Below are 27,744 nucleotides of genomic sequence, written 5' to 3'. Positions count from 1 at the left end.
CCAAAATGAAAACCACTGGGGACAAACAGTAAATCTTGTAATAAAATAATCAATTCATTGAAAAGTCAACCCATTCATTGAGTACTTGTTTTTCTTTCTAAAGATTAAGTAGTACAAATCACTTTACTGTTTGTTAAAATTAATGGATATTGTGATTAAATGTATATACTATTGGGGCTGGAGAGATGGTTTAGTGGTTAAGAGCACTGAGTGCTCTTCCAGAGGTCCCGAGTTCAAATCCCAACAACCATATGGTGGCTCACAACCATCTGTAATGGGATCTGATGCCCTCTTCTGGTATCTGAAGACAGCTACAGTGTGTATGTGTATATATACACACATATATATATATGCATATATATACATATATATATAAATAATAAATCTTTAAAAAATGCATATACTATTAATTTCTTCCTTAGAACTAGTATCTCTCACATGTCAATGAAATAAAAAGTTACTAATACATTTGGGAAGCAGAGTCCAAGACCCAGTCTCATCTATATAGTGAATACTGTCTCAAAAAGTGAATACATAAGTAAGTAAATAAATAAATAAAGGCAGGGCTAGAGAGAGATGGCTCAGTTCAGTCATTGCTCTTCTGAAGGTCCTGAGTTCAATTCCCAGCACCCACATGGCAGCTCACAACTGCCTGATGCTGTCTTCTGATGTGTAGATGTAAATGCAGACAAAGTACTTGTATACATAAAATACATAAATAAATCTTTAAAGAAATAAAGGCACTAATATAAAAATGACTGGATTAAAAGTATTGATGACTATTCCAAAAATATATTAAAATGTATTTAAGCATTCGCGAGAACGTACTTACTATTGTTTGAAACCAGAACCAAAAGAACATAGACAGACATTCTTTTCAAATTTGTGTTTGAATCATCATTAGTTAAGAACATGGTTAAATCTTGAAATAATTCTGAAGTACACAACGATTGCTGACAGTAAACTGAAACACAAAATACAATTTCATTTTAACATATTAGCACAAACCATTGCAAAACTACATTGAACAAAACACAAAAGTTGTCAAACCGAGGACGCTTCTAAACTTGAGGTCATTTAACTGGCATGTATTAGAAACAGTCAAATCTATGAAGACGTGCATGCTTAAGTAGCAGATTTTAAAACATATTTCAAAATTACATTTATTTATTTACTTATTTGTATGTGCAAATACACGTGTGTGTGCTCATCCGTATGTGCAGACATGCAAGCACACGTATGTGCTCACCCGTATGTGCAGACATGCCAAAGCACTCTTGTGGATAAGAGGGCAATTTATGGGAGTTGGTTCTCGCCTTCCATCATATGAGTTCTAGGCATCAAACTCAAGTCATCAGGCTTGTTGGCAAGCACCTTTACCTACTGATCCATCTACCCAGTCCCAAACCAGCAATTTTTTTTGTATTGGATATTTTTTTATTTACATTTCAAATGTTATTCCCTTTCCCAGTTTCCCAGACATAAGCCCCCATCCCATCCCCCTCCCCTTCTTCTATAAGGGTGTTCCCCTCCCCACCCACCCCTCCTTCACTGCTTCGGGTCATTCCCCTACACTGGGGGTCCAACCCTGGCAGGACCAAGGGCTTCTCCTTCCATTGTTGCTCAAGAAGGCCATCCTCTGCTACATATGTAGTTGGAGCCATGGGTCAGTCCGTGGATAGTCTTTGGGTAGTGGTTTAGTCCCTGGGAGCTCTGGTTAGTTGTCAAACCCAGCAATACCTTAAAGTTAAAATGACTTGGTCTAAGCTCCAAACATTTAAAATACTCTAGAATGGCCAATAAAATCTTAACCAAATAACAAACAAAAATCATCCCAAATGAAAAGAGAGGCCAAGTGAGAAAAAAAAAAAAAACCAAAACAAAGCTGTAGGTTGATGTCATTATGAAGGGGAAGGCAGGTACAGGACAGAACGAGGCCTGTCATTGGACGAGAAGTAAGGATGAAGCTGGAGAAGAGTTTTAGAGAGGCAGAGGAGGCCAGAGGAGTGGGAGTGGAGAGAACATGGCAGTGGATGTTAAGATTCCTCTCTGCACTTATTACAGGTTGTTATGACTATTCTTAAGGGATGGGTGTGTACAGGATTTTGTGTGTCTAGATGGGCAAATTATATCTTACCAATTGAATCAGAGGATACTGTGTGATGTGTTCTTTCATGTGGTGACTTAATTGAGCTCAAGAGAGTGTATGGTGGCCGGATGCACCAGGCCACCACAGAGTTGGGATGTGTATGCCTGACATGGTGGAAACCAGCCAAGAGAGCTGTGAGGGTGCGGTGGGGTGGGGCGGCCTCACAGGGTTCCATGTTGGAATGGCGCTCAGACAGCAGATCTGAAAGTAGATGGAGGCAGCGTGGAGCTGTTGAGATAAATTAGCACTAGTTCCAATGTCCTGCTGGAGCCAGAACTGGTGAAGGGTGCAACTGCCAGGGTACGTGTGGGAACTGGTTCAGCCCCTTTTTAATTTTTACCACAACACAAAGCAAAAGAAAAAGAGAAAATTTTCTTAAGAAAATTCAGATATCTGCTTGGAGAACAGAGGGACAAACAATATTTATGATATTTAAAAAAACTTTTTTGGAGATGTAAGAGTCTTTTCAAAGCTCAAAAATAACATGAGGAATGGTGCAATAGCAATATTTAGGAAGCAAACCAGGGCAACTGTGCACTTAGGCCACCCTGTGCTGTACAGCAAATTTGACTTAAAACAAAAGCAAAAACAACAACAAAAAACCTCCACAGGAAAAAACAAAATAACCCTAAATAATGTGAGTTGACCAGGTGTAGGGACATTCACCTTTAAATAAAGAGAAAAAATTTAAGGATTTATTTAAAATCATTTCATGCACATAAAAATAATATTTTATATTTTACCATTTTCTTCCGCAATAGATCCTAATGTGTATAAGGCTGCTTCTTTTACCATGCTATGCTCACTTGACTTTGCAAGATCTATTATAAACATCAAACCACCAATTTCCCGGAAATAAATACCCGCATCACCTGCAAGATTTGCAAATAAAACAAGAAATTATATTTACTCTGCTAAGGATAAAAGAATCAAATGAATAAATATAACACACACTAAGTATACAAGAAGCCACCATGCATATTGATATATTACTGTACTACAAAGCCGGAATCAGAGGGGCTGTGGGCTGCGGTGGCACAGGCATGCAGTCCTGGGCTGGTGAGGCTGTCAGGAGGATCAAGCTTATCACCAGCCTGGGTTACTTGGGGGATGAGAAGAAAGAGAGGGAAGGGAGAGAAGATGGAGGCAAGCATCGTCACAGAGAAGAGGGAGAGAAGGAGGGAAAGAGGAAGGAGAAGGGGAAAAAAGGAGAAAAATAGAATATGAGTAAAGTTAATTATTATTTCTTACTATTTTGTTTACAAACTGAATGAATAGTGATCAAAACTTCCTTTTGTGTCAAAGGGTTGCCCATATGATACTTCAGACATTCCAACAGTAACTTCAGGTCAGTCTTCATTTCTACCGGAGGAAAATTTATTATTTTAAAAACAAAGTTTTCTTTTAAACAACAATTCAAATTCTATTTCATAATTGTACATCCTTGAAATGCTTGCTTTTTTTAAGGAAGTAAGCATATATTTGCTTTATAATCTAATAAATATATCCTTAAAAGGTACTTTAAATGAACTGAATGAAAATATATTAGAACTTAGAGGATGCTAATGAAGAAGTATTTATGAGGAAATTTATAGTACTAAATACCCATGCTAGAAAAAATATGGCTCTCAAATCAATGACCTTAGCTTCTACCTTAAGAAACTAGAAAAAGCGTAAACTCAGCCCAAAGCAAGCAAGGAAAAACCTATAAAGGAAAAACCTATAAAGGAAAAAGTTGAAGTCAGTAAAACAGAAAAATAGAAGAAAACGGGCCCCAAGAGATGCTCAGTGGTGCAGAACACTGGCTGCTCCCCAGAGGACCCAGGTTCAATTCCTAGCACCCATGTGACAGTTCACAGCTGTTTGTAACTCTAGTCTAGGAAATCCAATGCCCTTTTCTGACCTCACTGGGCATCAGGAATGCACTGATACACATGCAAGCAAAATATCAATATGCATAAAAATAAACTTGAAAATTACACAGAGAGAATTCTTTAAAAAGGTCAATAACACTGCTCTTTCTCTAGCCAGACTTATTTGGATAAATGAGTACAGACACAAATTACCAATATTGGATGAGACAAGAGCCAGATATAATGGCTTACGCCCATTAACCTAGCATTTAGGAGGCTGAGGCAGAAGATTTCCACAAATTCAAGGACTACATAGTAAGTTCCAGGCCAGCCTAAACTATAGAAAGAGACATTATAATTAAATAATCACCTCAGATTCAATCACCTCAGATCACCTGAAGATAGCATTTTGCACAACTTCACACAGATTCAATGACTTAGATAAAATAGTAAATTGCTTTCAAAGATGGAAATCATCCAAGCCCACACAAGAACACATTACCTGAATAAAACTATGTTTATGAAAGGAGCTGAAATCTTAGTTACAAAGCTTTCCACAACAAAAACTCTAGTTTCAGGTGTTTACATTTGACAACTCCACCAAACATTTAAAGAAGCAACAGTATCTAAAAGGTTATTTCCCAATTTAAAAAAATAGGTCTCACTATACTCCATGCCGATCTCAATCTTAAGATCCTCATGCCTTCAGCCTCTTCAGTAACCAGGGCACACCACTATGCCTGGCTTCCCAACTTATTCTAAGGTTGGCATTACCCTTGTATCAACACTAAAATCATTAGAAAGAAAGGAAACTATATAGACTAACATCCTTCATGTACATATAAAACATCTAATAAGATGTTTCAGTAAGCTGAATACAACAATATATTAACAATGCACCAGGACCAAGTTGGTTTATCCAAGGAATACAGGGTGGATTTCATATTTGAAAGAAAATCAGTCAAGATAACCTATCAAACTAAAATCAAATCCTTTTATTATGTAAATGACATATAGGTGTTGGAATAACTTTGTTGTTGTTGTTTTGTTTTTTTCCAGACAGGGGTTCTCTGGGTAGCCCTGGCTGACCTGGGACTCCCTGTGTAGACCAGGCTGGCCTCAAATTCAGAGATCTGTCTGCCTCTGTCTCTTGAGTGCTGGGATTAAAAATCACTGCCTGGTTTGTTTTGTTTGTTTTTAAGTTTTTTATTTCTTTTGTTTTGGCTTTAACAGTATTTTATTGTTATTCACTTATTTACTTGTTTATTTATTTATGAGGAGGCACATGTGGAGGTCAGACTATAATGTGTAGGAATCAGTTTTCTTCTACCATGTGGGTCCAGGAGATCAAATTAGGTTGTTGGACATGGCCGAATGTGCTGAGTCATCTTTACATCTTTGGCATAGGTGTCGTGAACTAACATTTACAAGGGGCAAACTTAAAAATAAAAAGATGCATAACTACAAAAATCTGAGATACATCAATCTTTAGTCTATTTATAAAAAAAAAAAATCACCTAACAGTTTGTTTCAATTAAACGATTTGTGATGTAATCTGTTGGAACAATATGTAGTACAAAGTAATAACTGAGTTGGCTTTGGGCAACATCCCACATTTATTCATAATTATTGTACTTATCAGGGCTGGGGATTTAGCTCAGTGGTAGAGCGCTTACCTAGGAAGCGCAAGGCCCTGGGTTCGGTCCCCAGCTCCGAAAAAAAGAACCAAAAAAAAAAAATTATTGTACTTATCAACATCATCTGGGTATCAACGTCACATTGATAACATGCCAAAGAAAATTTCGAAGACACAGTGCTTTTCAATTCCGGCACATTTTAAGATATGCTCCTCCATTCCATTCAGCAGGTCCTTCTCAGTCTTTTAAGATTTCCTATCACATTCTTTTCCTCTTTGCCAAAGCACCTCCCTAACTATTCAACTGTCACATTTCCTCTTCATTTAACCTCTTTTGGGCTGAGTAAACTAGTTCCTTCAATTCCTGAAGAAAATGCACACAATACCAAAAGCTACAAAGCAATAAAAGAAAATATGACGAAGGGGTTGGAGAGATGGCTCAGTGGTTAGGAACACTGACTGCCCTTCCAAAGGTCCCGAGTTCAATTCCCAGCAGCCACATGGTGGCTCACAACCATCTGTAATGGAATCTGATGCCCTCTTCTGGTGTGTCTGAGGACAGTTACAATATACTCATATACATAAAAATAAATAAATCATTTAAAAAATGACTAAATGATCTAAAATTTAAATTTTTTGTTTGAGTGTTAATTTGTTTTGAGATAGGGCCTCAGTATGTAGCTTTAGCCACTCTGAAACTCACTATGTAGGGCAGGCTAGACCTTAACTCACAGAGATCTGCCTGCCTCTGTCTCAAAGGCATGTCTTAGAGGTATGCATCACAATGCCTGGCTTAAAATTTAAAACTTTTAAGTTGCAAGATACTATGCAGAATGAAAAAAGCAGCTCAATTTAGAAGGAAATATTTTTTCTATTTTTAAAAACTTCTTGGTTCTTTGTGAGTTTCACATTGTGTTCCCCAAGAGGGAAATATTTTCAAACCAGATATTCAATTTTGTGTTCATCCCCTGTGATCAAACCCAGCACTATTTACCAGCTCACAGCTGTCTACAACTATAATGTCAGAGGATCTGATGCAGCCTTCTAACTTCTGCAGATACTAGGTATGCAAGTGGTTCAAGTATACTTGCAAGCAAAATACCACATACATAAAAATTTTAAATTAGTGTTTATGGTGGAGGTGCAGTATGTAGTTCAATTGGTAAAGGGCTTGCCTACCACAAAGCTCTAGTTTCAATCTCCAGCACAACATAAACCAGGCATCACTGCAAATGCCTCCAATCCCAGCACTGGGGACTGGGAAATAGGAAGATCAGACATTTAAGGTCATCCTGTGCTACATAATGAGCTTGAGACCAGCCTAGACTGTGTGAGAGCCTGACACAAAATAAAAAACCAATCTTGACATTGTAGACAGACACAAACATATTCATCTGCATTTCTGACAGAACCCTCACAACAACGAGCCACCATGTCTACACTTGATCTTAGCCAAAAGGCCGAGAAGCGATAAGAGCCACCATGTCTAGGGACATCTTTTATATTCTGGCAATAAATCTACTGTCATATGGATTTTATTATTATTTCTAGTAGAGTCTCACTATGTAGTCCTGGCTGGCCTAGAAATATGTAAATTAGGCAGGCTTTGTATTCAGAGATAGGCCGGTCTCTCTGTCATGAGTCCTGGGATTAAAGGCATGAGCTACCATACCCAGCTCATATGCCACTCTAAGTATCAGCATGACTTTCCCATAATTTCTGATGTCAGAAACTATATTATAGGCACTGTGATAGTTTGTATGTGCTTGGCCCAAGGAGTAGCACTATTAGGAGGTGTGGCCTTGTTGGAGTAGGTGTGTCACTGTGGGCATAGGTTTTAATACCCTTGTCCTAGCTGCCTGGAAGAGTTTTCTCCTGTTTGCCTTCAGAATAAGATGGAGAGCCCACAGCTCCTCTTGTACCATGGCTGCCTGGACCTCTGAAGCCAGCCCCAATTAAATGTTGTCTTTATAAGAGTTGCCTTGGTCATGGTGTCTCTTCACAGTAGGCACAAAGCAGGTGTCTAAATGTATGCTGTGGTATATTATTTTCCTTTAAGTTAATATATACCATCTTGCAAGGAAGCTCATTAAGACCATGGTGCTGCATAGCTTTTTTTTTTTTTTTTTTGGTTCTTTTTTTTTTTTTCAGAGCTGGGGACCGAACCCAGGGCCTTGCGCTTCCTAGGTAAGCGCTCTACCACTGAGCTAAATCCCCAGCCCGGTGCTGCATAGCTTTAATCCCAGCATTTTGCCTCCCTAGGCAAAGGCCGAAGGACTTCTGTGAATTCAAAGCCAGCCTGGTCTACATAGTGAGCTTAAGGTCAGGCAAAACTACACTGAGAGACCCCCTCTCAAACAAACAAAACAAACCCAGGATAAGCCTTCTTAATAGTTAGGAAGTAGACAACCTAGAAGCTTAAGGAAGTCCCTGAAACTAATCTGATGTGCTAGTCCCCTCCCTTCTCGTGTATAAGAGGTAAGAACTGCTGAGAAACACTCTCAGACCAAAAGAATTGTTTCAAAAAGGCTTAGACCAACTAAACTGCTTGGAGGAGACAGAACAACTGAGCTGCCCGAAAGGGGTACTTTCCAACCTGTTAAGCTACTTGCAGGTTGTACTGTATGTTCCAGTTTCCCAGCTTTCATGAGCTGGGGGAAGCCTCTGATGGTACAGCTGCCTTTGAGTCATTTCTGCTTCTGTAAGTCACTCCTCCTCTTTCATATACTTTGTATGCAGCCCTAGGAAGCTCACTGGCTTACCAATTGGATTTGGTGGTATCCTTAACTTTGATCTGCTGGGAATTCCCTATCTGGGGTAAATAGATGTTTGTTGGTATCCTCTCAGAATAATGTCATAGAACATATGTAAGTTGATGAATGAGTCTTTTGTTTTCTAGATGTTATTAGTATATTTTATATATACATATATATACATACCACATACACATGTGAATATATCCACAATTATACAACTATAAAACACACAAAACTAATGTAAGTCATGATTCATGATTTCTCACCTTGTGTATTCTTTGTATTCTCACTTTCCATGCTTGTCTTTTTCCCTTATATTTCATCTATAAGATAGGGCATTTTTAGTTACATCAGCTTCTAAGAAATATTCTGGACCATATGCTTGCGTCAGCAGCACACATACTAAAATAGGAATGATACAGAGGGGATGAGCACAGCTCTTTCACAAGAATAAGACACAAATTCATGAAGCAATCCATGTTTAAAAAATGTAAAGAATGAAATATTCTGGGCATGATGGTGCATGTCTGTAATCTTCAGGTAGGAAAGGAAGTGGAAGAAGGGTCATGAGTTTGAAGCCAGTCTGAGATGCATTTAAAGCTTCAGAAAAGAAAGAGGGGAGATGGGAAGAGGGAAGGAGATAAAAGGAAACACTGTTTCAAAACAAACAAGCAAACAAAACCCCCTCACAAACACAGAAGGGGTGATCCCTGGGATCCACAGGGTAGGCAAAACCAGACTCTCATTGGTTTTCTTTAACCATACATGTGCTAACCCATACATGTGCACACGCGCGCGCGCACGCACACATACACACACACACACATGTACGACGTACATACACATACATACACAAATGGATGTAATTAGGTAAATATCTACAGTAAAGGATCAACTGTAATTTTCAAAAGGTTAAATAATTATGCTTAAAATTAAAAATAGCTCTCTTCTCAAGTCAATAGTATGTGCCTAATAAAGCAATTATGAAATGTTTTCATAATTGTGGATATGAATTGTCACTAACAATGAGAATGTAAAACTTTGTACTCTATTCTCACAGGGGGTTAAATTTTTCACATAACAGGACACACAATCCTTACAGGTTTTACTCAATTTACTCTCCAAACCAACAAAGTCAAGTATAAACGTTACTAGGAAAACTAGTAGAGAACATAAATTAGAAAACTAGCTGATTATTGTTCTTCACACCTCTTTGGTCCTGGAATGGGACTCAAGGTAGAATCTATCAATAAGCAACAGGTCAGCCCCTGAAATTTGATACTCGAAAAATGGTCACATTGAAAGCTTTGTGGAAAAAAAATCTACATACCCCCCTCCCCCCATGAGAGAGAAAATATCTTCCTGAGTGAGGCTGGCAAGCTGAAAATTCTAGTATTAACTGCCACCTGTTAAGTTGTCCAAGGTGGATGTCTGTCTTGGAATCCTATATTGTGGAAGGCATCCTCTAATGAGAGCAAAAAGGCAAGCATGTAACTTGCACTATCAACTTTCTGCTACAATAGTTTAAAGAGAGTGAGAAATAAGTCGTTCGGGTCCCAGAAATACTGAGGGTAACAGGAACCAGTTGCTCTACGGGACGGATAGCATGTGGGGGTCCAACCCCTCACCTCTCGCCCTGGTCCATCCTCTTTGCATAGTTAAGGCTCCCTCACTCTCGCTCTAGGTTACGGAGGCCTGGCTCACCTAAAGAATTGGAAGAACTCCTGTAGGGAGGGTGGCAGGCCCAAGACTTCTCCACAGCTCTCCGCGGGGCACCATGCACTGCTCCCAAGCCCGGCTCTGGCGGACTTCAATGGAGCAATCACCAGTTCCCAGCTTTCGCGCCTCAGCTGCTGTTGGACACGTGGTCCCGTCCTCTTTCTCGCAAACGAAATCCCGTGGACCCGACGCTTTCCCAACACCAGAATCACCTGCAGCAGCGCGGACGCACACAGCCGTCCGACTAATGAGATTGCGACCGCCTTCTCTCCCACACAGGTTGTGCCACTGAGGCCCGGCCTGGCACCAGCTCAGGAAAGCCCTTGCCCTCCTCAGCTCAATCCATCTCCTCAGGTGAGCCAGTGAAGCGGGGCCACGCCAGCACCATAGCTCTGCCCCAGGAGAGCAGGCAAGACAGCGAAGCTGGACTGAGCTGAGCAAGACCTGAAACCTGGGAAGCTGAAGCCCTGGCCTTTCTCCTGCAACCCAGAGCCTTGTCAGGCCCGCACCAGTTCTTCCCCTTGGCAGCCTATAAACCTCGACGCCTGACTGGGTTTCCCAGCAAGGCTCACATCCGCTGGGCGGGACTTCCGGCCGAACAGTGTTCCGAGGACAGAAGGAGGCCAGTGCAGGGTGCCGGGTTTTAGATGGGGGAAAGTTACGATTTGAGGGTAATGTAACTTTAATATTTGGGACTTCCAACTTGGAAGGGGTCTTTGCTCCCTCCTGACCTTGCCAGATACCAGGCTATCTTTGGTTGCATTGGATATTCCATTGACGACACCCTTCACTGGGTTAACTCCAAAAACCATAATTCTTGGTTCTGGCCAAACTAGCTCCTCATTGAGTAGACCCAAGAACCAGAGCTCTGAGTTGTAAATGTGGTTAAGGTGTACCGTCGTTTAATATTAGTCCTGTCATGCTTCCTAACAGAATTCATCCAATGGGAGTGTTGAGAGATGGAGGTACTGTCAGAGGGCAGTCTCTGCTGTGCGAAAGTCACTTGATAAAGTAGACACAGCCAAGCAAGAATGACACACTGGTATCCGAGAAATAAAATCCCCATGGCCCCCTGCCCCAGCGCCCCTTGTCAAATATAACACAGGTTCTCACATAGGAGACAGCCTTTGATAACTATTCTATGCAGGCAATTCAGGGCTTTAAGATGCCCAGTCACATTAACACATTCAGCCGGCCAGCCATAAGTCAGAAGCAGGTTCTGCTCCCGATTTTGAATTTCTAGTTTGCTAGTACTCTTCACCTTACAGAATTTTCTTTCCCATCTAACATGCTGATAAATGTTATTATTCCAGTAATGATTATTTGATAAAATGAAATTTATGGATGGGGCAACCCCATAAAATTTGAATATGTAGGCATAGTGGCAAAACTTTAGGTATATATAAAGGATGACAGTACAAGTGAATGGCTTTTGTTTTCTGATAAGGTTCCTGAAATGCTTCTTTTAAAGTTCTATTTTAATAAGTAATGATCTTTAAATGTCCACAGCTAAAATCCACATCTTAAATTCATTAATTAATTTTTTACTCTTTTTAGTGAAACAGACATATCCATGAAATGTAATTGCAAAACAGCAAACCAGTATTAATGAACTGAATTACAAAGAGCTAGCTTTGATTCTTCAGCAAAGTGATGCTTTCTCCTCACCATCCCAAACAACAAGACTATATTACAAATGAGAAAAAATTTTATTAAGGAAACAACTTAACTTCTGTCCCTAAACAGATGTTTACAAACTAAAGCACAACAGGAAGACAATTACAGTTTCAACCATTCAAATATTACACGGGGTGCTTATTCTACAATTGGAAAGTTGCAGAAGTTTGTGACATACCACTATAAATATAAGTATTGTTAAAAATTACAAATTGTTTGGTGATTATTTTGATAACTTCTTGAGCAGCAGCTCCTGTAGGAAAAAGGAGAAAACTGTTTAAAAAGAATAAATTTTAGGAGTTAAGTAATATATACCAGACTGGGCCTGATGGTGCATGCTGTAAATCCCAGCACTCAATAGACAAAGACAAGTGGATCTCTGTGAGTTCTAAAGCAACTTGCTCGACATAGTGTATTCCAGGCTGGCCAAGGCTATACAATGAGACACTTGTCTCAGGGAAAAAAAAAATCAGGTGTGATAATGAATGACTATATTCATCAGACTGAGGATGTAGAGGCAAGAAGACCAAGGGTTCAAGGCCAGTCTCAGATACAAATGGAGTTGGAGGCCAGCCTGGTGCACATGGATCTAGGCTATGATGAATACACCATAGATGAGTACTAAAGACAGACAAACAAAAACCATAAAAAAAGCAAAGCTGTTTAAAATATAAAACAAACATAGTTTAATGAGTCATAACAAAATAAAAGACTATAATAATATTTATTTTTGTTTGTTTGATACAGGGTCTTTCTACATAGCCCTGACTGTCCTGGAACTCATTATGTACTAGGCTGGCCTCAAACTCACTCCATCTGCCTCTGCTTCCCAAGTGCTATGATAAAGAAGAAAAGAAGGAAAAGTGCAGAGAAGTGGCTCACGTTTAAATAGGGAAAACCTCGGAGAATTATGTTGAAAGTCATTACAAGACACATTAAAACTAAAGACCTCTACTTACACTCATTAGGCATCTCTGATTGTGTCTCCTAGAACCTGGCCTATCTAAATAAATAATAATTTGCCCTTTTCTATGAATTTGCAGGTTACTTTACTATTTAGACATGAAAGAATGATTTTATGTAAATAAGTTACCCAGAATTAGGCTTCAGTTTGTTTACCTAAAATATGGCTTTCTTAGGATTACATTATTAGCATTCTAAACACTGACTATTAATCAAACTGATCTACTTTCAACATCTAGAAAAGAATATCATAAGTGAACAGACCAGACTATTGGAAGTAACAGGCAGGAGAGTCACTTTTCAAAAAGATCATTTGTTACATGTTTATGCTCCCTGTCCCCTTCTCCCTGACGTTAACTGGGAACCCGATGCATGGTATTAGAGATGGGGCTTCTGGGGAGTGATTAGACCATGAGGGTGGAGCCTTCATAAACAGATTCATGCCCTTATAAAGGAGATCCTGCAGGGTTCTTTTTATATGTGAGAGCAAAGTGAGAAAAAAACACCATGTATGAGTCAGGTGGTGAGACCTCAATGGGCTCTAACTATGCTGGCATCTGAAGCTCTGAAAACCATAAGAAATACATTTCTGATGTTTATAAGGTCCAATCTATGCTGCAATTACAGTAGCTAACTTAACTGGAGCAAAGAAGAAACAGTGGGAGCAAACAGATAAAGGGAGTTTTTATGAAAGAAACATCAGGTTTTAACTGGGCCCTGAGGTGCAAAGATCTAGGGCATGTCTCAAGAAAAGACGGTACACAGGGTCTTTTAGTCTAGTTAGTCTTTGTTTCTAAGAACTAATGGGGCAAAAGACATGAGGGAGAGGAGGAAGAAGAAGGTCTGTGCGTCCGTGTACCCAGAGAGCTAAGTGAGGCTCATGATAGGTCTTCAAAAGGACTAAAGACTCCAGGAGTGGTTTGCTATGGGTGGCACAGGAAGCTGGAGGGCAAGGAGAACACTATGGAGGGCAAAGACTAACATAAGCTTAACAGTCAGCTTTGCTGGCCTCCCAAATCACAAGGGATAAGAAAACAAAGCTAATACAAATAATAACTGTATAATGACAAATAAATCATCTCGTCTACAAAACTCACCTCCCAGGAATGCAGCAACGGTGTGTGGCTCAGCAGCTCCGTACCGGCAACTACAGAAAGGATGGAGTATACATTTTTATTAGTTTCATAACAACAAGCTGGGAGAGTATTATCTCTATATGCGCTAACGGATACTCACAATTCATGGACATAATCGTCCTTCACCATTACAGACAACCCATATTCCTGAAGGAAGCCAGTAAGACAGGACTTCAACTTCCCTATATCTTCTTCAACTTGATAGTTAGATACTCCTAAAAACAAGTATTATATTATGTATAATATATACATTTCCATTAAAATAAGTATGTGGGCTGGACATAGTAGCACACATCTTTAATTTCAGAATTTAGGAGGCAAAGGCAGGTGGAACTCTGTGCGTTTGTGAATACCCTACACTACCTAGTGAGTGCCAGGACTGCCAGGACTGCCAAGGCTGCATAGAGACCAGGTCTCAGGGAAAAAAGTGATTCAAACTAATGGTTATCTCTTACTTAGTTCAGTTTCAGGTGGTCTAATCAAAACAGTAAGGTATGAAACTAAAGAACAAACATAAACCAACACTTGAAAATATCAGAAATCTGTAAATAAAGACATAAACTAAAATCTATCACAAATTTAAGTTCAGTAAATATGACTTAGTGACAGCATATAATAATTGTTGTTCTGGAAGATTAACACAAAATACTCAATAATTATTTGATAAAAGAATTAAAGAGAAAATACCTTACTTATATCCTTTAATTTAAAATTTTATTTTCTTACTTTTTGGAAACAAAGTCTTATGAATCCCTGCTAGTCTCAAACTTGTATGTGGTCAGGGTGACCCTGAACTTCTAATTCTCCTGACTCTACCTCCTGGGTGAGATAACAGCCACACACTTTCATGGTGAGGAAGATCTCCAAACCTAGGGCTTCGTTCATGCAACAACAACAAACCAAGCTAGATCCCCAGCCCTTTGTCTCCAGTTTAAGTGATTTAATGGCACCAAGGACCCTTATAATATATAACATTAATGTTATAATATATAACATTAGTAGATGCTGGGTACTCTTCTACATACCTCATGCTTATGCACTGAGTCAATTCTCCTAAGAACTCTATTAAGTATCCACAGCTATTTCTATTTACAGATAGAAAAGCTGGGACAAAGACAAATTAAGTTACTTAGTTAAGGAACAGCAAAGCTAGAATACAACACAAGCATTTTGTTGTTTTCTCATGTAGGAAATGTAATCCTGGGCCCTAGGAATGCTAGAGCAGGCATTCTCCACTAAGCCAGTCCGACATTATTCTTTCTCTTTGTTGTTTGGGACAAAGTCTCACTCTGAAGCCCAGCTGACCTCAGATTCCCAGCAATCTTTCTACTTCAGCCTCCTGAATGAACGCATCATACAGTGGGTAAACCAGCATACCCAGGTGCCAAACGTCTCAGCAGAGACTGAAGGGGTCTCTTAGATATTCAACTCAGTCAAGCCTTCAGAATCTCAAGCCCAGGTATGGTATCACTACAGAAGAACCTCCCTCTTAAAAAAGAACTGCTTCAGCTCAAACAATAAAGCATCAGAGGTAATTTATTGAGAGGCTGACAAGATGGGTCGGTCAGTGGGCAAAGTGCTGCTGTACAAGCATGAGGATCCCAGTTCAATCCCCAAGAGCCCACTTTAAAAACTGAGCATAGCGGTACATATCCATAATCCTGTCACTGGGAAACCCAAAGGCAGGAGGACACCTAGGCCCTGCTGGCCAGCCAGCCTAGCCAATCTGTGAGTTCTCAGTGCAGTGAGAAACCTTTTCTCAAAAAATGATGTGAATAGGAACTAAAGAAGACATTTAATAATGCACACACACACTTTAACCTGTTCTAAACCACTAAGCTTTTGAGACCTAAACACACACATACACACACACACACACACTCTCTCTCTCTCTCTCTCTCTCTCTCTCTCTCATATTCTCTCTCTCTAATATTCTCTCTCTCTCATATTCTCTCTCTCTCTCTCTCTCTCTCTCTCTCTCTCTCTCTCTCTCTCTCTCTCTCTCTCTCTCTCATTCTAAGTGGTTTTAAACCACTAAGTTTTTGAATGGTTTGATATGTAAAAAATAACCAAAGTACATTTCAGTCAAATGATACAAATAAAACAATTATGTTTGATGATTCTTTTTTCCTTCTGGTAAAATTTGTTCACTGTGCCTATAAACTGGGGTTATTTTATTAGTTGGGGCAACTGGTTTTATTATCTACCTAGAATATATTGCTATACAATAATCTTGGACAATTATGATTACCAATAAAAATATTCTGAGCACTGTGGATCTTTAAGATTATACAAGTTTTCCAATTATCACCCTTGCAGACAACAAAAAGTAATGAGCAAAGAAAATCCTTGTATCTTTACAGAGTTCAAAGTTCAGAAGCCACTGATATACTGGTAGTGGGTTTCCTATTCCTTTGGGTTAAGCTCAGTGCAAGTTATGGGAATAAACTATGAGCTGGAAATAGTGGTACACATTTATAAATGGTCCTCCGAAGGATGAAGCAAGACCAAGAGTTCAAGGCCAGCCTGTGATATACAGCAAATTCCAGGCCAGGCTTTAAAAACCTAAAGAGCTGGTTGTGGTAGCCATGTCTATAATTCTAGTACTTAAGAGATGGAAGCAGGAGGATTGCCACAAGACTGAGGCCAGTGTGAGCTCTACAGTAAGTCAAGGGCAAACTAAACTGTAGAGTAAAACCCTGTCTCAAACACACACACACACACACACACACACACACACACACACGCACACACACAGTCAAACACACAGTCACACATGCACACACTCACACACACATACTCACACAGGCACACACAGTCACACACTCACACACACACACTCTTACACATTCACACTCACACACTTTAAAAAGACAACTATAAAGAGACATATCAGTGATCTACACATATTCAACCAACACTCCTCTCTAACAGTTTAGAATCAACAGTTTGAAAGTAGTCAGCCTTAAAGGTCAAATAATAGAGCACTGGGCTGGGGAGATGGCTCAGTGGTTGATGCACTGCCTGCTCTTTCAGAGGACCTGAATTCAATTCCCAGCAACCACATGGTGGCCTATGACCATCGGTTATGGTACCAGATTCCCTCCTCTGGTATGCACTCATATATATAAAATACATAAATAAATCCTCTTTTTAAAAAATCAAATAATAGTTCCTCTAAATGCCCACAGAATACTAAAATTCTGGTCAAGTGGGTTTTCCTGTTTGTTCTGTTGGTTGGTTGGTTTGTTCTTTTGAGACAGGTTCTCTACATATCCCTGGTTGTCCTGGAACTCACTCTGTAGATCACACTAACCTCACACTCAGAGATCTGCCTGCCTCTGCCTCCACTGCTGGGATGAAAACTGAGTACCACTCTACCTGGCATCAAGTCAAGTATTTATTCAAGATTTTATTGAGTGAATCTTATAATTCATGCCTATAAATACAATACTTAGGAGACTGAAAGAGGAAGATCACAAGTTCAAGGCCAGCCCAAGCTAAGTAAAATCCTGTCTTAAAACAACAAAACAACAACAAAGTCAAAAGATTTTCTTTGTATCTGGTAAATCAACTGCTGTTTTTACCTGGGTATCTGCCATGCTGCTTATGAAATCGATCAACAGCCCGCAACATTAGGTACAGGACTATCTCATTATCCGGATTGTCCATGCTAGAAACTGAAAGGGAAAGAAAAATCAGTAGAACTAGATAACATACACAAGCAGCAAAAGGCTGAATTTATCCTTAAGTTTCAGGATATAAGAATATTAGCAAAAAATAAATACTTTATTAATATAAAGTATAAAATTATAAATAAGAAATACATTAAGATACAACACGGGTGAGTGTGTGTGTGTGTCTATGGACTCCTAGCTAGAGTATCTACCAAGTTAGAAACATAATATTAGTTTAGTTTTGTTTTGTTTTTTATAAAGATTTATATATTTATTTTATGTATGGAATACATTGTAGCTGTTTTCAGACACACCAGAAGAGGGGATCAGGTCCCATTACAGATGGTCATGAGCCACCATGTGGTTGCTGGGAATTGAACTCAGGACCTCTGGAAGAGCAGCCAGTTCTCTTAACCACTGAGCCACATCTCCAGCCCAATATTAGTTCTTATATACAGCACACAATGCACTCAGTAATCTAAACACAATTTTAAATAGCATAAGTAAATTAAAATCATTCCGGTAAATGCAGAAAATACAAAATACATTATTTTTAAAGCACCATTTATTCAACACTATTATACACATTTTATTAATATCTTTTAACTTAGCATTTGGTTGTTATACTTACTAATTTCATCTTTGTTGACTGTATGCAAACCATACTCTTCAGCTAAAGACCGACATCTTACCACTCGAAGAAATGCAGAATTGCTACCTGGAAACAGAAAAGACTTCAGGATGGTTGTGACAACTGAACATGCCAAATTATGGGTCACTTTAAGAACAAGAAGTTAGGGCTACAAGATGGATCAGCAATTAAGAGCTGGCTGTTAATGGAGAGGAACTGAGTTCAATTCCCAGCACCTACCCACATCAGGTATCTCATGACTACTTATAACTCTAGCTCCAAGGGGATTTGACATCTCTGACCTCTGCAGGTGCACATATCCATACACAGACGGGCACATACACATAATTTAAAAAGAATAAAAAATTTGAAGCATTTATTTATTAAAAATTTTACTGAGTGGCCACAGTACTGGGGGTTTAGATATTGACTATTAATGGTAAGAACAACTCCTGCCTTGGTTATATTCTCTGTTGGGTGTGTAAGAAAGGCTTAAAACATAATTGTCTGTGCACATGCACCTGTTCTTGGGGTTCCTTCACTTAAATGATAAGCCACTTTTCTAACCCTGCAACTAACTTTATGAAACTGTTGCTTCTGTGTGTGCTCTGTCATGGATGTGCTTGCCCATACGTGAACAAGTTGGTGGCAGAGATTGCTTGAGTATCTTCTATCAATCTCCAATGTATGATCTGTCTTTTTGTTTTTATTAGTTTCCCACCTATGTGCTTTGAGACAGGGTCTCATACAAACTCAAAGCTCACCATCTCAGAGTAGCTGACCTCAGGCCTTTATGTTTGCAAGGCAAGCACTTAACCCACTGAGCTATCTCACCAACCTGCAACTGACTCAAAGAAAAATGCTTTTGCCTCCTGAAAAATTAGGGAGAAAACTCCAGAAACACAGCCATGAACTATAATGGCAAATTCTTAATTCCATTACAATCACTTTAACACAGGTCAAATAAATAGCTATGGCCAAGTCTTAAAATGTCCTTTATATTACAAGAAAATAAAATAAAATTTACTTAACGGCAGACACGCCCTACTTCAAGAATTTCAATCATTTAAAACTCCCAAGAACACCCTCTATAGCTTATTTTTATCAAGCACAATAAGAAAATTAAAAGGACTTACAAAGCAGTTTTAATTCTTTCTCTGAAATGGACTCTGGTGCCTATGAAGAGACAGATGCAGGTTTTTCTCTAGCACGCACACACACAGGCAAACAACAATAGCACAGAGTCACTGGCTGTAAGATGAGCAGCTCTTCCCAAGAGCCGGGAAATCATTACAAACACACCTGTTCACTGGTAACAGGGTCTCGTTAGCGACAAGGAAGCCCAGATGCCTTCCATCTCTAACCCCGCCCTGGCTGCGTTCCACTCTGTAGGGAGCAGCACTGTAGAGATGCGATGTCTTCACCACTTACCTGGCCAACAGACTGAAGCAATTTGGCAACATGATTACCTACAGCAGCAGCATCTTTCTTTGCTTTCTCACGATAACTGGAAAAGAACAACAGCAAAACCCTATAACTAAAGACTCTTAAAATTAGCAAAACTAAAGTTATCTTTAAGTGAACAAAAATATACTTTTAATTAAAAAATATTTGGAAATATGAAATGTGAAAATGCTAGAGAAATGCCAGCAGTGGCACCTCTCAGTAGTTAGGTGTCGTTGAAGAGCTGGCAGGAGACTTTTGGAGTCCTCTAAAACCAAGACTCCCATTATACCCTGCAGCATCTAGATTAAATCTACCCGGATAACACCAGTCTTTATTTTGAGTCATTTTTTTTTAGTCATTAACCTTTTATAACTTAAGGAGTCAATGACTGTAGATAAACATTTACTATCCAGTTCCCCTACTCTGACACACATGGACTCATAAGATTGGGTCTCCACGACTGTTACTTTTTTTTGTAACTGAGGTACAGTGCTGATGAATCCAAGGGAACTGGCCTGGTTTCTTCCAGGCCCAAATGTTGCCATACGGAGATGATCTTGGTCAGTGTTTGACACATCTTGGTTAGTTGTCCTAGTCTAAGAGTCAAAATACTGAAAATTTGGGAAAAGACAATGGAAGATAGAAACCAATCTGACTTTAAGGACATTGCTCAGAGGTAGAATTCTTGCTTAGCATGTATATGAGGACCCAAGTTCAACCCCCAATAGTACCACCTTCACCCTAAAAAGGTATGGCCTTACCTGGGAGAGACTCAACCTTAATACTGATCATTTTTACAGAGTCAAATATAACTAGATATTAAAGTTTTTCATGATCTATACTATTGGACAGGTTTGAAGTATGTGATTTTCCTTGGACTTAACTTCAAGAAGGAAAGGTGTTCATGTAACATATTTTCTTGGGTCCTCTGTCAGAAGCCAGGGTCCGAGTCCCATGCATAGTTTAAAATCAGTGATGAGGCACTGATGGTGCCACATTCCTTTAATCCCAGCTGAAATTCAAGGATAACCTTGTCTACAAAGCTAATTCTAAGACAACCACGATACACAGAAAAACACTTTTTTGAAAAACAAACAAAATAACCACAACTAAAAGTCACTTACACATTCTGCAATTTTATGTATTTGCTTGAATCTGCAATCATATCAGGAATTGTGCCTCGAACAGGTAAATTTCCTTGACCCTCCTTGGCCACAAATTCCTTTAAGGCACGAGCTAAAATCCAAAAAGATGGGGTCTAAAAGAACAAGAAAAAAATGACAGTGAAGGTGTGTATTCTAAGCTAGAGTTGAAGGCAATTTGAGTTTTCCTTCTTGCTGTTACCTGTTTGGTGATATTTATGCAGCGATCATCATTAAATATATCTTCAATACTGCTTGGGATCTAACAAAGGAATACAAAACATTTACTGAAATTAAGAATTCTGTCCACCTTTATTTTCAGTATTATTTCTTCAAATAAGTTCTTTACATTTTCAAAGTGCAGTAAAATATCAACTTCTGATGTATTGAGTTTTATTTACAATCAGATTCTGATGGGAAAAAGAACAGAAGAAAATCCTTTCCTGTCCAGTTAACATTCCAGACAAGCTTCCTGTATCTCCATGGAGTAAAGGAAAAGCCAAACAAATCATTTTATATACTTTATATCTGAAAACAAGGTTTATGGACATCCCTACAAAGCTAGATTTAAAGCTATTCATGGTGTCCCAGCTTAGGGAAATCCTGAAATTCAGCACCCTAATTCCAGGCTGTTCAAAGAGACAACCTCTCTAATAAAAAAATAAGTTTATGCAATTTTATTACTCGTGAGATCACCACACTAGTAAAAACTTTACAAACTATGGGCTTTGATTCTACCACTGTGCAGACAAAATAAGAGTTCTTAGTGATAACCTCTTGACTGATGTCTTAGCTTCCAACCCTACACCCTCTATTGCATTCCTAAGAGTCAACAGTCTTTTGAATGGTACAAGGCAGTGCTACACATCTTTAATCTCAGCACTAGGAGGCAGAGGCCGGTGAATCTCTGTGAGCTCCTGGCCAATCTGGCCTACGGAGTTCTAGGCCAGCTATCACTATATATAGTGAGATCTTGTCTCAACACCAAACAGACCTTCCTACCTCCCTGCTCAAAATCCTTCAACAGTCTGCAAGACTCTGTCATGATATGGCCCTTCCTGGCTTTCCAAACTCAAATCCTTCCTATCACTAAATTGACTTTCCTACTGATCCTATAACGGAAGTGAAACTTCACCTCACTTTGTGACCTTGCAATGCCCTCTGCTTGAGACGCTCTTGCCACAGGTCTCTGGATGGCACTTCACTCAGGCTTCTTCCTCTTTCCCTGCTCCCTCTCTAATACTGCCCCTAAACCCAGACCCCTTACCTTCTCACTTTCTAACTTTGTTCAGACATTGATATCCAACTGTTCAGTGTATTGCCCCCCAACTCCTAGAACCATTTTTTTCTGTTTTATTTTTGAGTGAGGGCTCTTGTGCCCAGGCTGGACTAGAATTCAGTGTGCAGCCAATGTGGCCTCAAGCTTCTTCCTCCATCTCCTCAGGGCTGGCATTACAACATGTGCCACCACACCTGGCTTTACAATCATTCCTCAGTTTTACAAAAGGATTATTACATTTTATTTTCAGAAAAAAATGCAGACCTAACATGAACAATTTGACAGGTATACATATACATTCTTGACATTGTCTCCAATTAGGATAGAAGATGTCCCTCAGCTAGAATGATTTACAAGGCATACACCCAGAAACCATTTCATGGTCTTCAGAATGTCACGGTGACTGTCAGAAAACTATAAAAGTTCTCTAGGCGTCCTGTTCTATATTTCCTCAAAAACAAACACACAAAAAACTGAGCAAACTGCAAATTAGTAGCAGTAGTAGTAGTAGGAGGAGGAGAAATAGGAGTAGTGGTAGTAGTAATGATAATAGAAGTCTGAGTTATTTTTCCAATTTCTTTTTTAATGTATTCTAAGTTGGCGTAAACTCACTATGCAGCCCAGGCTGGCTTCAGGCCTCAGATTCAGAACCCACCTGCCACAGCCCCAAAGTGCCAAGATTCCAGGTAAGCCACCGTACACAGCTTATAGTTTCTGAAATGTACAAGTCATTGAGAGCATCTCCAACTACATCTAAATAACTGCCTCAAAAGAAAACCAAGGCAACAAAATGTAGCTTTTGACTAGCAATATACCACTTGTAATTCTTATCTCTGAATTCCCAACTATTTATAAGTCATACTTAAAATAATTTCTATATTTCTCTAAGTGAAAATATTTGATTCTTTTTTTGTGATTATATGCTGAAGCACTGACGAAATTTTAATGAGGACAATAGAGGTTTTTTGTTTTGTTTTGTTTTGTTTTTTGTGAGACCAAGTCTCATGCAGCCCCAGCTGGTTTGAACTTGTTATGTAGCCAAGGATGACTACTGACCATCTTCTCAAGTGGTGAAGCTATAGGCGTTCACCACCATGCAGGACTGAAAACTTCATTAAAACTAAACTGATGTGTTGGGCGAGGCATGGCACACACCTGTAATCTCAACACTTGAGAGGCAGAGGTAGGAGAAGTATCACAGGTTTGCTGGTCTATACCAGCCTGGGCTACATAAACAGACCTTGTCTTAATCAGTCAAGCTAACTTATAGGTACTTGTTTCTAACTTACTATACACATCGAAGCAATATTAGGTTAAATTGTTACATCAGCTTTCACACACGAAAACGTCAGAAAACATATTGGTTTCAGCAATTCCTTCCTTTGATACCTGAGTTGTATTTAGTGCTGTGTTCACATTTTTAATAGCTTCTTCAAAATTCTCTTCATCTTCTGGAGCTCCATTCTCATTCTTTAAAATCCCTATTCAAACAAAAAAATAGCAAAACAAGGCTAGAGTGAGACCTGTCTCAAGAAAAAAAAAAGTATAGGTTCCAGCCCGGGCTGACATAGGCCTGTCTACATATAGTTTAAATGTCTCTGGCTTCCACTCTGGCTTCCTAACATTAGAGAAAAACCTTGTCGGGCTCTGAACAAAGGATCACACTGCTGACCCTTAACAGGAGTACAGCTGTAATTTGTTCTTAAACTCTTTAAGAAATGGCTCCTTTACCCCCAGGGAAAGCAAAATAAGAACTCAGGACAGTATCATTTGACAAGAAAGTCCAATAAATAATGGCTTCAAGCAATTATTTTTCACTATGTAATACTTTATATGCTTTATATAATAATTACAATGCAGAAGATTACCTTGTCTTATCAATTCTCTGAAGTCCTCTTTTTCTTTATAACTTTTAGGAATTCGTCCATTTGTCTAAATTGATTAAAATATTTAAAGATCTAGTTATCAAAACTCCAAATATGGAAACTGAGTGGCCTACATCTTCCCCATTCTCCACAGTAAGATTTTATCAAATAATATATAATGTATTATATATAAATATAAAATATTATATAACCACTGAAATAGGCTTGCTTAATTTGAAAAGAGTTAACTGCAGGCCATTTTTTTTACATTCATTCTCCACAGTAATTTCAGGATGAAATTTACTGAAATTTCAATTTGTTAATTAAAATATCAGTACTGAGAGAGTGGTAGCTAGACTTCAACTGAAAAGCTCCCGCTTGCAGTACACCCTCCTAAGGGAAAATATTAACCTCCCATAACTGTCAAAAGAAACCCTTTATCACATCTTGAAAATACAGTCACATAAAATTTAAAAAAAAAAAAAAGACATACCTCACTATACCACTGGGCTAAATATTTAGCTATGATCACAATCCATGGAGTATGGCTATGGTCCTAAAAATGAGATACAAATTGAAGAAGATATCAGCACTAGTTAATATTAACTCTCCCCAAACCATCTTATTTCCAATATTGACAGTTATCTTCTAATCCACACGAAGTAATAGGCAGGCAAATGAACTGGTTTAATAAAACTGGCTTTAGAAATGATTTCTGAGTGGTCGTGGAGTAGCTCTGTGGGTAAAATGCTTGCCAGACATGGCTATAAGCTGGAACCTCAGTGAATGGAGGTCAAGACAGGCAGATCCTGGATCTCACTAGCCATCAAACTAGATGAACGGCTAGCTCCAGAGTGTGATGAGACAGTCTCAAAATACAAAGTAGAAAGCAACTAAGAGAACCTGAGGCTGACCTCTGACCTCCACAGGTGCATACATAGGTTTCTGTAAAGGCGCGTGCACACACACGCACACACTAACCTTTTTTTCCATATGGTCCAAGTCATAAGACTGAAAATGTTCTCTCAGTTCAGGAAATGGCTTATCTAGTCGTAGGTCCTCCAATGCATTATCTGGATGAGATTCTATTACTGTCAAACAATCCCAAAAGATACTCAATTCTTTAGTAATCTACTACATCATGGGAACTTAAAAGAGACAGACAGACAGACAGACAGACAGACAGACAGACAGACAGACAGACACACACACACACACACACACACACACACACACACACACACACACATATTTTGTGTAATTGGATGGTTGGAAATGGAGCCTTATTCTATTGCCCAGGCTAGCCTTGAACTCATGGCAATCCTCCTGCCTCATCATCCTGGTTGTTGTCATTATAGGCATGACTCAGTGCATCTGGCTGAAAACCTATACTTATTTTCTTGAGACAGAGTCTCGCTCTAACCTTGATTGCTTCTTTTACTCAATGTCCGTTACTCCCAACTTCCTGATCTGACTTTGGACACTGATTTCCATAGGAGGGATACAAAACAAGGTACAAGTTCAGTGAGTTTGTAATGAGGTTATAATTCTGCCACTTGCTTTGTCACTTTAGACAAGTAACAACTATCTTCCTGTGAAGATATAATAGTATCCACTTAAAGGTTCTGTAAAGAGTAAATGAAATCATTTACATGAAAGCAGACACCAGACAACGCTAACCTTCACTACCACCTGCCTCCTCTCACCCCTTCCTCTAGCATCCCCCTAAGCTAGAGGCTCTCACCTTCTCTCCCTCCTCCTCCTCCCTCCATTACCCTCCTCCCATCACATCAGTGCAAACTTAACAGCCTTCAGTCTTGGCTCCTCGAAGTTCACTCTCTCTCAGCTTAACATTAGTGCAGCCATCTTAAAACAAAAATGTTACCCTGTCACTTTCCACTTTCAACTCTTTTTTTTTCCCTTTGGTTCTTTTTTTCGGAGCTGGGGACCAAACCCAGGGCCTTGCGCTTCCTAGGCAAGCGCTCTACCACTGAGCTAAATCCCCAACCCCTCCACTTTCAACTCTTAAATGGCTGACATCACCTACCAAAAGCTTATCCTAGCTGCCCACGTGACACCAATCCTTGTGAGGCTGTCAGTGTTAATAGCTACTGTCACACCAACACAGTGCCTGGCTCATAGCATAGCTGACCTAGAATGAAAACGCTTTACTTAGAAGAATTTTTACTCAATACTGACAGTGAGTTTTATAAAACTCTAAGACTAAGATTCTCTAGGAAGAGCTGATATCAGCTCTGAGCTGATGTAGTCATGCCTATGAATAACTCTGGATTCCTTTAACACTGTTTCCTTAGGAATAGTAGCTAGGAAAAAGGTTTATCATGTGTAATTGATAATGGAACGGGGACACCTAAGGCTACCATGAGACTGAAACAAAAGACAGGTGGGAAACAGTGGTGTAGTGGAATGGCAAAACTACAGTCACTTTTATTCTGTATGTTACTATGCTATGCTTTAGTTACAATTAAGCCACTATGTAAGTACTCTGATAATTTTATGATTAGTGGGTCACTGATGGTTGAGAACCACTGATATAATGTTTGTGTCAAAGTGACCCATACTTTGGCAGTCATAAATGCCCTACTTTGGGTTGGGGAGTAAAAGAAACCAGGCATTTACATAGCTGCTGAGCCTCTTAACAAGACAAAGAAGGTGTACTTTATGTCTCTGGTCTGCATCCATTATTAATGCCATGTAGGGAAATGCAGACAAAAACCTATTGAATCAGGCTTGAGAGATGGCTTGGTGGTTAAGAGCAGTAGTTACTCTTCCAAAGAACCCAGGTTCAAGTCCCAGCACTGACATGGAGGCTCACAACCATCTAAAAGTCCAGTTCTGGATGATATGAGGCCCTCATCTGGCCTCTGTAGGCACCTGCATACACTTGGTACTCAGTCATACATGTAGGCAAAATATCTATACACATATAAAAAAGTAAATAAATTAAAAAAAAACTATTGAATTTTATTGCCTCTTTGAACCTGTACTGCTATAAATTTATTTTATAATTCAAAACTGACTTCTTAAATTAGTAAGTTTCTAAAATTACTGTTCAAGCAACCATTAGCAAGTTCCATATGCTTAACAATTTTACCTGGATGTTCTTTTATAATAATCCTCATATAACCAACTAGGCCATATGTCCTACAGATCAAAAGAGGGATCTGGGAATTCCAGAGGACATCTGCTAAACGTAGTAATGTACTGAAAAGGAAGGCAAAGTAAGAACATAAGCAAGTATATGCCAGACACGGAACTGTCTAACGCAAACAGGCAAAAATACAGTGAAAGCAAGCAATTCCCCTGGCAACAAACTCAGAAGTGCTACACGGCACTCGAGGGATGTGAAACCTTAGTCTGCAGTATTGGGAAGATTGCTGGAGAACACACTAGCTAAACATTTTCAAGATAGTGAAACATCTCCAAAACCCATACACCTACAAATGCTCTGAAATCAGTAACTACTTTGATTTTAGTTTTCTTGGTTTTGGTGTTTCAGAAACACTGGATCTCACTATGCAGCTCAAGTTATCCTCAAACTTACTATGTAGGCCAGGCTAGCCTCGAACTTCTGATCCTCTCTCTCTGGTTCCTGAGTGATAAGACTACAGTGTATACCACCATACCTGGCTTCTAATTAATTTTTCATCACTTAGTAAAATCTAATGTTCACTTAAACTACTCTAAATATATCCAAATATCTAAATTTTTTATTCCCTATACAAAAGCTTCAAATTAAAAGCTTCTTTAAGAATTTGAGAAACAAGACAAAATATGTTTACAAAAGGATGTAC

General features: G+C 39.1%; 2 protein-coding genes and 1 non-coding gene across 13 annotated transcripts in view; 1 reads left to right on the top strand and 2 right to left on the bottom strand.

Annotated features, from left to right (window-relative positions):
- The window catches only part of Terb1 (telomere repeat binding bouquet formation protein 1), a 55,622-nt gene extending 44,063 nt beyond the window's left edge, over positions 1 to 11,559 (bottom strand). For 3 of the 11 annotated variants that reach the window (XM_087594394.1, XM_087594395.1, XM_087594399.1), the window contains exons 1-5: positions 10,099 to 11,559; positions 8,661 to 8,796; positions 3,401 to 3,511; positions 2,893 to 3,021; positions 833 to 964 (exon numbers count right to left, since the gene is read on the bottom strand). In XM_087594394.1, coding sequence (XP_087450520.1) covers positions 833 to 964; positions 2,893 to 3,021; positions 3,401 to 3,511; positions 8,661 to 8,691 — 403 coding nt within the window. In that variant the 5' untranslated portion in view covers positions 8,692 to 8,796; positions 10,099 to 11,559. 11 annotated transcript variants of the gene reach the window in all.
- LOC120098753 (U6 spliceosomal RNA) lies at positions 8,773 to 8,879 on the top strand. Its single transcript, XR_015644505.1, has one exon. It is a non-coding gene; the product is annotated as a U6 spliceosomal RNA (small nuclear RNA).
- A 244-nt stretch (positions 11,560 to 11,803) lies between the features above and the next one.
- Positions 11,804 to 27,744, bottom strand: part of Nae1 (NEDD8 activating enzyme E1 subunit 1) — a 26,235-nt gene continuing 10,294 nt past the window's right edge. Inside the window, 14 exon segments of the mRNA NM_032072.4 lie at positions 11,804 to 12,043; positions 13,851 to 13,900; positions 13,990 to 14,104; positions 17,477 to 17,569; positions 18,198 to 18,284; positions 19,334 to 19,373; positions 19,629 to 19,704; positions 20,768 to 20,901; positions 20,988 to 21,047; positions 23,454 to 23,545; positions 23,933 to 23,996; positions 24,423 to 24,485; positions 24,911 to 25,020; positions 27,045 to 27,154. Coding sequence (NP_114461.3) covers positions 11,934 to 12,043; positions 13,851 to 13,900; positions 13,990 to 14,104; positions 17,477 to 17,569; positions 18,198 to 18,284; positions 19,334 to 19,373; positions 19,629 to 19,704; positions 20,768 to 20,901; positions 20,988 to 21,047; positions 23,454 to 23,545; positions 23,933 to 23,996; positions 24,423 to 24,485; positions 24,911 to 25,020; positions 27,045 to 27,154 — 1,204 coding nt within the window. The 3' untranslated portion in view covers positions 11,804 to 11,933.

This window comes from Rattus norvegicus, chromosome 19 (assembly GCF_021556685.1).
Source record: "Rattus norvegicus strain SHRSP/BbbUtx chromosome 19, alternate assembly SHRSP_T2T, whole genome shotgun sequence".
NCBI classification, from domain to species: domain Eukaryota; kingdom Metazoa; phylum Chordata; class Mammalia; order Rodentia; family Muridae; genus Rattus; species Rattus norvegicus.
Note: the sequence above shows the minus strand (reverse complement) of the source record. Positions and strands in the feature narration are given on the sequence as shown.